Raw genomic sequence first — 14,203 nt, 5'->3', positions numbered from 1 at the left:
TCACATTAACACATCAAGTCAAAGCCACCCATATATGTCTTCATCACAATCTTTATCATCATGGATATAGATGGTAAGAATACACATGCAATGACTCAAGTGTGCTCCCAAATGTAGCCAATGCTCACAATTAGCCCCTAATGATGCGTTAAGATGGTCCAAGCTTGCATCATTGTATATTTGGCCTACAAATAAGCCAAATAAGCACTAGTGAAGCATTCAAGTGATGTAATTAACCATTGATGTCACTAATGATGTGAATAAGGGGTTTCACGATGACGCCTTAATTCATGAGCTTATTTTGTGTCATAAAAAGGTAATAAAATGCAATCATTACCCCAATTTGTGAAGAAATCCCCCATATTTTATAAGCTATATTAAAACTTTTTGCATTATGTGATTAATAAGAATTGTAATCATGGGGTTAAGCATCATTACGAACTATGTGAAACCCTAGGGCTTCCCATGCACCAAAGAACCTAAAACGTGGCTAATCTTCTTGCACATTGAAGCATTAATGGCTTAATAGAGAAGCAAATACATTAAAGCGAATAGAAAAGTAATAAGCTTCATTATGTCTAAAACGTAGCCCCTTGAGTAAACACAGCTTAACATGGTGTTTAGAGTTTGAAAAGAACACTTGTGTGAAGGAGGCGATAGGTGCAGTCTCGCGAATCTTCATTTGGAGCACCACCAGCAGGTGTAAGTCCATTTCTGCGTGAATCACCCCTCCACACACTCTACTTCTTGCATAGCAAGGTTACCATTGCATCACAAGGCAAGCAAGGCCATACAAAGAGAACTTTAAACCCTAGAAACATAAGCGTAGGTAGTGGCCATCCATGCTTCTCCCCTTTTTTTTGAATTGTTTTCACATTCCTTTGTCCAAAACGTCTCCACAGAGAGTTTCTTCAAGTCCCCTTGATGAAACTTGACCCAAAACCATTCAAAATCACCTCTAGTTTGAATTCAAGGTTTTTGTAGCCACTAATGCATCTTAAATTCAACACTTCTATTGGCCATAGCATCTAAGCTTAAAGCATTTCCATGTTGGAATCAAGATTTCCAAGAAAATTCTAGAGAAAAGTCAAGAACATCAAGAAAGTCAAGAAAATCAAGAACATCAAGAAGATTAAGAACTAAACATTTTTTTTTTGAAAATTTTGGCAAGAAGTGGATGAAAGAAAGAAGAAGGTGAAGATGGATCAAAAGCTAGGCTCTGATACCAATGCAAGAAAGAGATTAGGGTTAGGGTAAGAGATGCACTCAAGTGGAGTACCACACATGCACTCAATGGGAGTACCACCATAGCCAAGAGCTTGGGCTCAAGATTTGTATTCATGATTGTAAAAAAGGTTACTTGTCCATCTCCCCTAATTCACTTATATAGGTCCATGGTGTGTTCACATGGTCTTAGGGTCTATTATTTATTTGCATGTTTGCGCGCCCATGGCTAATTGCCCAAATAATGTGTTCACCTTCATTACAAACAATCATTTATATATAGGCCATCACAATTATATATCACCATATTTTTTGATACCATTGAACAATATTTGCTTAAAGCACCCACATTGATAACAATAAAGTTCTTATACGTGAATTCAATATATTGTACAATGACAACGTGAAAAGAAACAAAACAAGGATTGCAACATATATTATGCCAAAACACAACAATAAACCACACAAATAGACCACTTGTGGACAATCTTGGATAACTCAACTACTCTCATAGGGACTATCTGTACATATTGGACTGATCATTCAATACTATATGTACTACACAAATATTCACAATACAACACAAGCAACACACAAGCACCATACACATTTGAAAAGGGAATTTGCAACTTGTTTTTTCTGTCAGATTTTAGGTGATGTTTGTGAAACAGATTTAGCTTATGCACAAGTAAGGGACATGCCTGTACCGTTGCCCATCTTTTGAGATCATGTCCTCTCGTTTGATGAGTGGGTTTGAAGTTTGTTGGTTTGTTTTTTTCTGTCAGATTTTAGGTGATGTTTGTGAAACAGATTTAGCTTATGCACAAGTAAGGGACATGCCTGTAATGTTGCCCATCTTTTGAGATCATGTCCTCTCGTTTGATGAGTGGGTTTGAAGTTTGTTGGTTTGTTTTATGAAGTAGAATGTAGACTCTAGATGTGTATAAGACATGCACCTTTCAATGTTGAGAATTGTCCACCATCGAGGTAGTTAGGGCTGTAGAATCCTAGTGTGCAAGGGTGCGGGTTCGATCCCTGCCCATTACGGACGTGTGGCGCCAACATTAAGGGGGGGCTACCCAAGTGTGTGTGCATAATAAAAGTGCACAAAATCTCTCCCTAGAAGAAAAGAAATGTCGACCATTGAGGTCGTGTGTGCAAAGCACTTGAAAGAGCGTGTGGGTTTCAAACTTCTAAAGTTCTAAGGTGGTAAAGGGACACGTCACCGAGGCTAGGCAAGGAGCCGAGCCTAGGTTGGCAAAACCTGTGGAGGGGAGAGCTCTCAAAATGAATGAACACAATAAAAACCCGTAACAGCCCCTCAACAAAACCCCCCCCCCCCCCCCCCCCCCCCCCCCCCCAGGGAGAGCGAAGAGCTTGATCCTTCTCAGAGATCTCCGTAGCCTTCCTCTGCAAGCTGAAGCAGAAGGTGCCGCTTTGCTCGGCCATAGCCAACGCCATAGCCATCGCTTAAGCTTCATTGTCCCTGACTAAGTTTCAATCACATATTATTCCTTTCTTTCCTGTTGGTCTTTGCCATGGCCTCCCTCACTTTGGCTCCCTGCTCTGAGCTTTCTCTCTGCCATAACCGTCGATATGGCCTTGGACACACTCAGTCTGTGTGTGGAGAGGGCCTTCGCCAGCTTAAATTCACTGTATTGGCCATACCCAGAAGGACGTCCGTGCGAGCGCAGCCCCGGATGGGTAACATCAACGAAGGCAAGGGCGTCTTCGCCCCCCTTGTGGTGGTAGTCCGCAATGTCATCGGAAAGCAGCGCTTCAATCAGCTCCGAGGCAAGGCCATCGCCTTGCATTCTCAGGTGCAGACCTTTGCATTCTCAACCTGGGATTATGTCCTAAACACGACTATGATTCAATCATTTCACCTTAGTGGCTTTGCAGAGGTGTTTTACTTACCCTCCGGGTTGCCAATGGTGGTGCTTAATTTCTTAACTGTTGCTTTTCTTCATGCGTCTCTTAAACTTTGAGTGCCCTGTACGAATTTAGGAAATTGAAGGCCTTCATCTGAAATCCATTACTCACATAAATTCACTTCGGGTGACCTTCTTTAGAAACTAAATTTTAAAGGTAGGCTTTCTATGAAGCTTTGGAGGGCAATGATGGCTGCAAATTTCAGCACTGCTGGCCAGAGATGTGGCTCAACAAAATGTGTTTGGTATTCACATGGCAAAATATGGTCAGCAAAGCACAGTTGCAGCACCACAGCTTGCAGTACAAAAAAGCATCTGGCCTCATGAGGCCAGTTAGAGATCTGGCACAAGGGCAGTTGCAGTTCCACACCATGGAAGCCTGCAGTTTGGAAAGCATCTGGCCTCACGAGGCTGGACAGAGTTGCAATACCACATTGTGGAATCATCATGAAATAGCATTTGCCTCATTATGTGCAGGACACAATGTGGAGAAGGTTTCTCTGCTGGGCCACAAGGAATTGAACGTGGGTGAATGGATACAAACGACTTGCCGATGGGCTCTAACTGTTGCATGCGCGGAAGCCTTGCTGTACTTGTTCCAGCCCTAAACCTACTGATTAAGAACATGTGATGAATATATAGAGAGAGGAGAGAGAGATGAACTGCAATTTAAGTATATTGATATGTTACAAAAAGATGTCTTTATGTGTACAAAGGCTGTGACCTTTGGCCTTCCAAAAGAGGACTGAATTCTTGACCAAAAGACTGCCCATTGACTGACTAGTGATGAACTATGACCTGCGGCCTGCCCTCAACTGGGGATCAGATTCCTATGACTGAACTGAGGCTTTCTATTTACAGGCTCAGGGAATTATCCCTACAACAGGCTGACTGCTGTCGGCCAGTAGAAATAAGGACAAAATTCAAATAATATCATTAAATGCTGTGATGAGTTTTTCTGCATGACGCTACTGACTCGGCTGACACATGGGCTGCCTATGGGGACTTCTGATGTATCGCTGGAGCCTGTTATATACTCTCATTGTTGCCTAATCAGGGGTTAGCTATGGGATTAGCATGTGTGCATGCAACATTCCCTCCTGCCAAACTTGATGATGGTTTGGAAACTTGTCATCGACTACGGACTCTGTACTTTGATTGCGTAATTTTTGACACTTTGATTGAAAACCATGTCATTCCTCTGATTCCACTCCAAGTCTGGTCTGAGAACTTGCATATGTTTCACTCTATCCCCATGCTAGAAATCCCTTTCCCTTAACGCAGCTATGGTCTTCTGTTGAGAATGTCAATGATCATGCCTGATGCTCTAGCTTTTCACCTGACCTGAGAGCCAGTGGTATGCTCCTTTGAGCCATGGATTGCTTTCCTCTGGCTTTGCCTGCTACTGCTAGCTCATAAATGCTACCCTGGCTGCATTCTTCTATGGATTGTGGACCTTCCTTGGGGCAGCTTAGTGCTTAGATGTCTGAGCCTGAATGCTTTGATACGAATGCTATGTGTGGAAGCCTTGCTTTACTTGATCCAGCCCTAAGCCTATTTATTAGGAACATGTGATGAATAGAGAGAGAGAGAGAGAGAGAGAGAGAGGAGGGAGATGAACTGTATTTTCAGTATATTGATATGTTACAGAAAGATGTCTTTATCTGTACAACTGCTGTGGTCTTTAGCCTTCCAAAGAGGACTGAAGTCTTGACCAAAAGACTGCCTACTGACTGACTATTGATGAACTATGACCTGCCCCCGACTGGGATCAGATCCCTATGACTGAACGGAGGTGATGAACTATGACCTGCCTCTAACTGGGGATTAGATCCCTATGAATGAACTCAGGCTTTCTATTTATAGGCTCAGGGAATTATCCCTACAACAGGTCGGCTGCTGTCAGTCAGCAGAATTAAGCACAAAATTCAAATAATATTATTAAATGCTGCTGAATTTGTATGATGCTCCTGACTTGGCCGACTGATGGGCTGCCTTTGGGGTCCTCTACTGTACCTGCTGGAGCCTGTTATATACTCTAACTGTTGCCTAATTAGGGATTAGCCATGTCCATGTGTGTGCACGTGACACTAACCAGAGTGGTAACACCCTCTGCCTGTGGATGTACAGATTTTGGCTCAAACCCCAGCACTAGTATAGTTCAAGACCTCTTTCCACACACAAGATGATTTTTAGGATGGGTCGGCAACCTGTTGTAACTCAGCAGATAAGAAATCCTGTGTGTTGGGCTTGCAACTTCTTACTTAATTCTCTCCCCAACATTCCCTACTGGAATTTTTAATTCAGGAGTGCGTGGAAACCAGGCCACAGTAATGATAATTAAAATTCTAAAAGAAAAAAGATAGCCTGGCAATTTACCACCAGGGCAGATTTTGCTTGCTGAAAAGTGGATTGGAGCTGCAGTATGCTGCCCTGTGTTAAACAATTTAGGTTGGATGGGTTGAAACCATGTCACAAGATTCTGCCAGAAGCCCAGGCCTAACTCATTATGCTACATAATCAAAGTTTGGGATTTACTAATTTCCATGTTGGGTTCCTCAGGTCATCACAGAGTTCTGCAAGTCGATTGGAGCAGATGCCAAGCAAAGGCAAGGCTTGATTAGGCTTGCCAAGAAGAATGGGGAGAAGCTAGGGTTTTTGGCGTGAAAAGCATTTGGTGGGAATTGGCTTTGTGCTTGATGAGCAGGTAGTTTACTAAGGTGACCTTCTAATGAAGAGTGTGTCACAGCAGAGCTCCTCATACATGTCTATTCATTATTTGGAAAAGGGGTGTTTTGCTTCATATGTAGAGGTTTTGCCCCCTTGGAAGCACTACCTTGGGGTCATGCCCTTGGTAGTTTGAATTCAAGGCAAGTCCTCTCAGCACTCTCCACCTGTTTTTGTAAGATGAATTCACAACTAGTCAAACATTTTGAATGTTCAGAATACCATGCCCCATTATATTTTTAAAAACATTAAAATTGTGGTAATTGATTTCCATAATGTGTAATGCCTTTGGCCATGATAGGCAGAGAATTATATGCTTTTAAATACTTTGTACTGCAAAAGTTTTATTTGCACTCCTTGTGTTGAAAGCTCCACAGTTTTTTAAGTCTTGAGTGGTGCAGATTGCTCCATGTACTACTAAACAGAAATACTTCAATGCCTAAAGGACTACACTAGAAATCATTAAATGTTTAATGGGTTTTTTGCACGCTTGTTATCAGCATCCATTTATCATATCCTTAAGTGCTTGGTGTCTTGACAGAGCGTAGTTTTGGGAAATCTTCCTCCTTATGGGTGATTGGGCATCATGGACTTTGGTGGGTTGATGGTGGTGGATTTGAGGGTGCCTTGTTGCTTGTTGGAAGATCCATCCTAGGCCTTGTTGGTTTGTGAAGGAAAAAGATGTTTATATTTGTTGAACAAAGTCCTTTCAATTTAGTGAAGTGTCATGCTCTTTCCTTGCTAGAAGTGTAAATTTGGTTCTCTTTTTTGTCACTCACTCGCACACTTTTTTGTTTTTGTTTTTTGGTGAAAACCATGCTTCTACTAATGATGATTTATGTACATAAGGGAGATGGGCTTAACATAAGTCCATCTTCAAAGAACTTCATAAATAGTGGAAAAAACTTCTAATTGGCTAAAAGCAATGTCCTCCAAGTTTAAGCAATCATGGAGGGATTGTTGCAAATTCATTTTAAAGTAAGCATATGTCTCTAGAGGTGTTTGCCCATTAAAAGAAAACATCAAAATTAGGAGAGTTGGGTACACCAGAAGAATTGCTTTCCATATCACCTACCTAGAAAGTGTCATGTGATATCATCGGCTAGTCTTTGAAGAAGCTCCCTTATCTCCAAACAATGCCATAATAGATGTAGGTACAGTTTTAGAATGAGCTCAACATCTGCAGTAGTAGGTGGCACCAACTATCCCTCTTTTAGCAAACATCTCCGCAATAGGGAGGAGACCCACGAAACAGCGCCAAAGAAACAATCTTTGCTTTAAAGGCAGCTTACTTTTCCACCTACCCCGAAGGCATTTTTTCCACCAGAGAGTGTTGCCATGTGCATGAATCCAAGGTAGTGGAAGCAAATGGTTATACATGCTAGTTGTAGTTATCGTATATAAAATTAATCCCCAAGCAATAACCTTTTAATCTTTCTCCAAATTGGCATATGATGCAAAGCCAAGCTACGCTCACTGCATGCTTGTGGAAAGGATATCCACAACATCTTGTAGCGTGCGCATACCCAAGGATGCCAAAAATCATGCTTTTCGTGGCTCTTGGATAGCTATGGGTTTCGCAAACAAAGAGGACTAGTATAGACTTTCCAGTGGCATATAGTTATCGAAATCACGGCCCACCCATTTGAGGTCTTTCAATGCAGTCTTCTAATCTTGCACTATTCTTGTAGCGTATGGACAACCCACATTGTGGCCCTCAATGACCTAGCATTGCTTCCCAATGTGAATTTACCCAGCTTCAATAAGCCATAGTTTTCATGCTTGTACACATAGCTGCAAGCATGATTGCCCAAGGCTACTCTTATCGAAAAAACAATGGAATCATGATAGCTTTTCGAGCTAAAACATGTGAATATTGAGAATTTTTAAACCACCATGCATCTTCGGGGAATAAATACAATTATGTCGCAACAAGGCTTTTTTATTCGTCTTGGCCTTCCAAAACAATTCCAAAGATTCAGACATGAGAGCATGCAAATCTTTCTTTCTCCAAACAAGCAGTGGCAAGTGGAATTGAACATAAGCCATGATAATTGATTGTACAATGCGTAATCTCACATGCAAGGGCTATGTAGATAGCTTCCGATAAGCAAGTTTCGATTTGAGCCTCTGTAGTACCCATTGTGCCACCTTCTTGACCGTCATATCCCATCCTAGTGGGTATCCAAGATGCCTTACCATTTAATTAACTATTTGACCTAGCCATAGAAGTCGGTGCCAATCCATACAGCGTAACAGAATCAACTTTGACTTCTCAAAATTTATATAAAGTCCCGCAGCATTACCAAACAACTCAAAGATACTCATGATGCGTGTGGGATGAGTTAGATCATTTTTAGGCATGAAGAAAGAGTCATCTACATAGGCCAATGTGCCGGAAAGTGAGTTCCATCCAGTTTCTATAGACCATGAAGTTATCCTGACTACGTTAATTTGTAAATGTACAAGAGCAAATGATGCGTAGAAATTGCATATGGCAATGCACTCAAAGGGCAACCTTATCTTACCGATTTTCCCAACGTCTAACTTAAGGAAAAAATTAGGGGTGAAATTTAGTCCAAAGGCTAATTTTCAAGGGTCTTTCAAAAGTCTTGAGCTATTTTAGACCCAAAAATGGTGACTTTTTAAATATTAGCCAAGGTAGCATTTTTTGGTAAATTTTAGAGAAAAAATCACCAAATTTACACTAAAAGTGAGCATATATCTTGAAAATTTTCAAACATTCGCCAAAGTTTCCTACAAACTCTACCTTCTATCAAAGAAAGATTCGCCAACCCGTCTCTACTTTGACCATAGGATATGCTCCTCATTTTTTACCCTGGTGGTGCTATCCCTATACAACCAATAGATTACATGCTGCATCTTTGTCCCAAGTCCCAGAGTAGCCCATTGCATTAGCTATGTAATCCCATTGCACTGTATCAAATGCCTTTGTTGCATCCACCTGCATGATTAGCACATCTTATTTTTTTTATTTGGCATATTCCATAGTGATATAGGCATTAGCAATATTATCCGTTATTTGCGTTGTTGGCATAAAACCATATTGTTGAGGATGCAATCCAACATACAAAACACCCTTTAGGTGGTTTGCTATCGTTTTGGTGTGGCTAGCTTATATATCACAGGCATTAAAGTGATTGGGTGCCATTCATTCAACAACAATTTCTTTTTAGGGCCATCCCATCTAGGAGATTTCTAATAACCCACGTATGGCGTCCCCATTAGTCACTATAGGATTTATACATGCCAAGAATTCATGCCTTGCATTTTGAATATCAACTTTAGGATAACCAATTTTCTTATGGGAAAAGAATATTGGGAGTTTATCATTGGTGATGAAAAGGAGCCAAAGATTGGTGAAGAAAATCAACCTTGTACTCTATCCTTCTTATTGTTGTCCCACCCCTGCCTCAGCCGCAGCTCCAACATTGTTATGTGAGTGAACATTCTTGAGAATTTAATTATATTTATTCAATAAAAATTATAGTTAGAGATGAGAGTATATGAATATCTCTAAACAATTAGAGAAATATAAAGAAAATAAATTTATGATAAAAATAGCATATTTATGATAAAGATCCCCAAAAAGTAGGTCGATTTTTGCATATGGTTGAATTTAGCGAAACAGCTCGCTTAAAGTTGTAGAACAGGCTTATTCTTGTAATTTTAAGGACCAACTCGTCTATATTCTGACGAAAAAACCAGAGAGATACAATGGCTGCAAGTTGCAGGCATGTACTTGTATACAGGGAGCCAAAGACAAGCTAAGACATGCAAACGTCTACAGGGAGTATTAGTTCTCTTATTGTTTTCTTTATATGGTTTAATTATTTCATGAGAGAGAGAGAGAGAGAGAGAGAGAGAGAGAGAGAGAGAGAGAGAGAGAGATTAAACATGGTTTGTAAAGAATTGCAGGTTCCTTAGATGAAGCTCTCTTTTCTTTCTATCTTCTCTTTTCTCCTCTCTTTCCTTTCTATCTTCTCTTTTCTCCTTTGATGAGAAGATGTATGATTAAACATGGTTTGTAAAGAATTGCAGGTTCCTTAGATGAAGCTCTCTTTTCTTTCTATCTTCTCTTTTCTCCTCTCTTTTCTTTCTATCTTCTCTTTTCTCCTCTGATGAGAAGATGTATGATTGTATCAAATTACTTCATACCTCAATAAATTATTGAAATATTCATATGTGAGACTGCGGGTCTTACATATGGGGGGACAGATTGGACCCAATGCTTTTGTTTTGTGTTCATAAATATTTTTTCTTTGTTTAATTCTTCTTCTAAGGTTGATGTATTAACTTGTAGTTAACTTATTTAAAGTCATTTATAAAATTTATTGAAATCTTATACTTGAAGAAAAGGTCTTGTAATAGTGGTATCAGAGCCAAGTATAAGATCTTTGCACATGCTTAGGGAAAGAAAATCAAAGATGTGGGTTATGGACTAACCTATTAATAATTGGACTATAGTGCTTTTGTATTTTGCAGAACATCATTGCAATCGAATCTATGTAAGGTGCTACCTTCCTAGTCTTAACTCAATCTTATGATTGCTAAGTTTCATATTTATTATTTAAGTTTATTTCAACTTCAAATAGGAATTAATCTTTTCATCATCATCTCCTTTGACATGAAGGTAAGTACATATATTTAAACTTGTTGATTTGAGCCATTTCAAATCTAAGGACTGCTTTCCTAAAATTTGAGAAATTTTTACTATAAATATCTTATAAAGGTATTTATACAAACCTTAATGAAATTATGACTTACATTTTGTACAAGTTTATTTTGTTCGGTTTAATTTGATTTATCTTTCTTTTATGTCTTGAACTTTGTTATTTTTCATTTATAAGAGTGAGTTATTATTAAATAGTTAAATTTAAGTTTTCATTTTATTAATCAAGATTGTTAGAATTGTTGCTAGTCATTCATATTTATATTTTTATTTAAACTTTTCAATGTATTGAAAAGTCATTTCTATCTATTGTTTATTTATATTCTCACATCCTCTCAGATAACTTTTCAACACTCAAGGTTAGTATCTATTATCTTGTATCCATAATCAATTTATCTTTCATTATTATGATGTTAAGTTTCTCTCACGAATTATGTTCAAGAGCTTTATATTACTTATTCATAGAAACCATAACAATTCATGTCTCCTTGGAGTGTTAAATTGTTTTGATTTTAATCACACCACAACGATTGAGGTATGTGTTGACTTCATTTACCTAACCATTCACATTTTCACCAAAGTCATTTAAAGTTTCTTTCATTTTAAGATAAGCATTCTCTTCAAGAACATTTATACTCTATTTGTTAATTCTTGAATGGATACCTGAGCGGCTTTTCTGCACCTATCCCAACCTCACCCAATCTTACTTTCAAACACGGGCTAGTTAATATAATGCAACTGAGTATAGTTGCTATCCCAGGCAAGAGGGATGTCATGTTTTGTCCATCTATCCTTTTGTGGTTAATTGGGGACGCCTAATTACCACTATGTTCAAAGCATGGCACTTGAGTGATTCCAAATATTCCATGTGTAGGACATATGAAATCAGGGATGGCTAGAACTAAGTGTTAGATTTAATGCTTATGTGCCATCGTGTAACTTTAGCATGTGTTGCTAATGTGAATGTGTTTGAATGGACAACCTTGTGTAGGTTGGTGAGATTGATGGGCTTTGTGCTTGTAAGCCGGAATGGCTGGGACGTGATGGTGGTGATATGGTGTGAGTAATTACCGAGAAGGTTTTTCTCAGCCACACACTGGTAGATGATAATTGTTTTCTCGAGAAAGAGGCACTGATATGATGTGTTTGATCACCCTATGGGGTCATTGGGGATGCCCATGGCTTAGAGAAAACTGGACTTGAGTACAGGTTAGTACTCATGATTGCTGTCGGTGGTGGTAGTAGTTGTGAGCTGCTGACATTCTGTGATGGAGAACAACTAGTATAGTTGGAGAGAGTGTGAGCATGCGTTGCTCATTAGCCAGGGTGAATATGACATGAATATAAGACAATGGATCAAGATGGTTGATATCTTAACAACAATATCAGGCTTTTGGTATGATGGGTATGCTTCTTATCAACTGTTATTATTTTTAAAAAAAAAAGGAAATATATTTAACAACATGCATACTTTGTTGTTGATGGTTTTGGTAGAACTTGCTAAACACATTTTTTTGGTAATGTATGATCTAATGTACCATGTGTACAACCTTGCTGGTTTGTTGGACTTTTCTTTTGTCAAATTTCTAGGCCAGGTTTTGCAAGCTACACAAGTGAGGACAGTTGCTTTCTTAACTGGGAGGACTGTTATGTGAGTGAACTGAGAATTTAATCATTCAATAATAATTATAGTTAGAGATGAGAGTATATGAATATCTCTAAACAATTAGAGAAATATAAAGAAAATGAATTTATAATAAAATAGCATATTTATGATAAAGATCCCCATTAGCATGGAGCATTCCAGTGTGAAAACGGAGTGAGGACGCAATGAAGAAGCTGGTGCACCCACATAGGGAAGTTGTAGCAGCTGCTGGACTTTAAGAAAAGATCCAACAACACATGCTTCTTCGGTGAGGCTAAGGTAAGATCTTCACTTGAATACTTATGAAGGCACACTAGTGAAGGCACACGAGAAACCCCTAGGCCCGATCCAATACATTGTAAAACTGTAGGAGATGACATGGATGATATGCGGGATGTGTTCTTTAACATGGAGGAGAGGCTACACATCATGAGTGGGGGGGTATTGAGTTTTGACTCCAAGCAACCACTCATCTATACGACAAAGGAGTGACCACCTCTAGGTTGCAAACTTGTGCGACAACTATTGTGACAAGGAGGTATAGCTATGACCATTGTAAGCCCCCCTAAAGCCCTCCCCCCTCCCCCCCACCATGTCCTCGACATTTTGTCATCACAAAGGACCATCATTAAACCTCCCACTTGCTGTAGTGGACTTGCTGTAGTGGCTGCATCCACAAGCAAACAACTAAAAACCCATACTTTCTAATAGAGAAAACAAAAATAGACACAGTTACAAAAAACCTAAGTTAATGTGTGATTTGATATAGAGAGATCCTAAAACATTAGTAACACAATGTGTGATTTCATCAACCCTCTTTTTTTGAAGCTTCATTTAGAGGAAGAGAAATACTAAAAAGACATAACTCTTCCCTTTCATCAGAGGAAGAGAAATACTAAAAAGACATAACTCTTCCCTTTCATCAGAGATATAACCACCACATACCACATGATTCTTCTCTTCAATTAGAGATATAATCACATAACTCTTCTCATTAATTAGAGAAGAATGTGAGAAGAACATTTTGAAAGGTTGAGAGAGTGCACAAAAATTTGGATAGTTACTTGTAATAAAACCTTATTGTTAAGAACTTGATGTTTGTCTCAAGAGGCTCGAGTGAAAATTATTGAGTTTGCTATATTGTGCCAAATAGACTTGTGCTAAGACAGAGACTGAGTGTGAGTTTTTGTATAAAAGAAAATTTGGACCTCTTTCTAAGGCATTTCTCATGACAGTGATGTAGCATCACGTTAGTAAGGTCAACAAAACTGTTGGGCCTAATAGGCTGCATTTGTGTGGGGTGAGTTATCATAGCCTTCATCTTAATGCACCCTAGTTCCCTAGTGGTTTCTAGTCAATGGAGAGATGGAACCAACTCAATAAACACCTTATTTCAAAGCGTAAGGAAAGCATTGATTCGTACACATGCTACGACTAATTCATGATGGGTAATTATTTCATCAATAAATCATAATAGTTATATCAGTTAGTTAAAAACATTATATCAATGTGGTATAATGTGGAACCTATTTGCAATCAAGTGAATATTAATTAAAATCTAGATCATAATCATTTTGATTGTAACACGTTTTACATTGATAATTACATCTATATTAACATTTTCAACATTGATATATGGGTTGATAATTATCAATATAGGACCCATCTACAATAAAGAACATTGATGTAGGTATAATTATTAATGTAGAACCCATTAAAATTGATATAATAATGATATAGAATCCATATATCAATGTTTTTAATTAATATTTACTTAAAGTTCCATGTTGGGATATGGTCCATGGCTTTGCATAGAAATGCCGTGCATATGGTAAATGTCAAGATCTTAGCCACACAACAAGAGAATCAAAGTACCACAAGTGCTCACATAAATCAAGAGTTAGTAATCAACTCCATACAAATAAAAGATTCAAACGTATTGAGCATAGATATGAAAATAAACATGAGATAAAACCATAGACT

General features: G+C 38.7%; 1 protein-coding gene across 1 annotated transcript; it reads left to right on the top strand.

The window, feature by feature from the left end:
- Nucleotides 1–2,592: 2,592 nt before the first annotated feature.
- On the top strand, nt 2,593–6,094 carry LOC147603884 (protein PROTON GRADIENT REGULATION 5, chloroplastic-like). The gene is made up of 2 exons (XM_086796174.1): nt 2,593–3,044; nt 5,718–6,094. Exons 1-2 carry the CDS (start codon nt 2,763–2,765, stop codon nt 5,820–5,822), a joined length of 387 nt encoding a protein of 128 aa, XP_086652300.1. The 5' UTR covers nt 2,593–2,762; the 3' UTR covers nt 5,823–6,094.
- Nucleotides 6,095–14,203: the final 8,109 nt, after the last annotated feature.

Source organism: Cibotium barometz, chromosome 63, assembly GCF_041138505.1.
Source record: "Cibotium barometz isolate CiBa-2024 chromosome 63, ASM4113850v1, whole genome shotgun sequence".
In the NCBI taxonomy this organism is placed as follows: Eukaryota; Viridiplantae; Streptophyta; class Polypodiopsida; order Cyatheales; family Cibotiaceae; genus Cibotium; species Cibotium barometz.
This window is presented reverse-complemented; position numbering and strand designations above follow the sequence as displayed.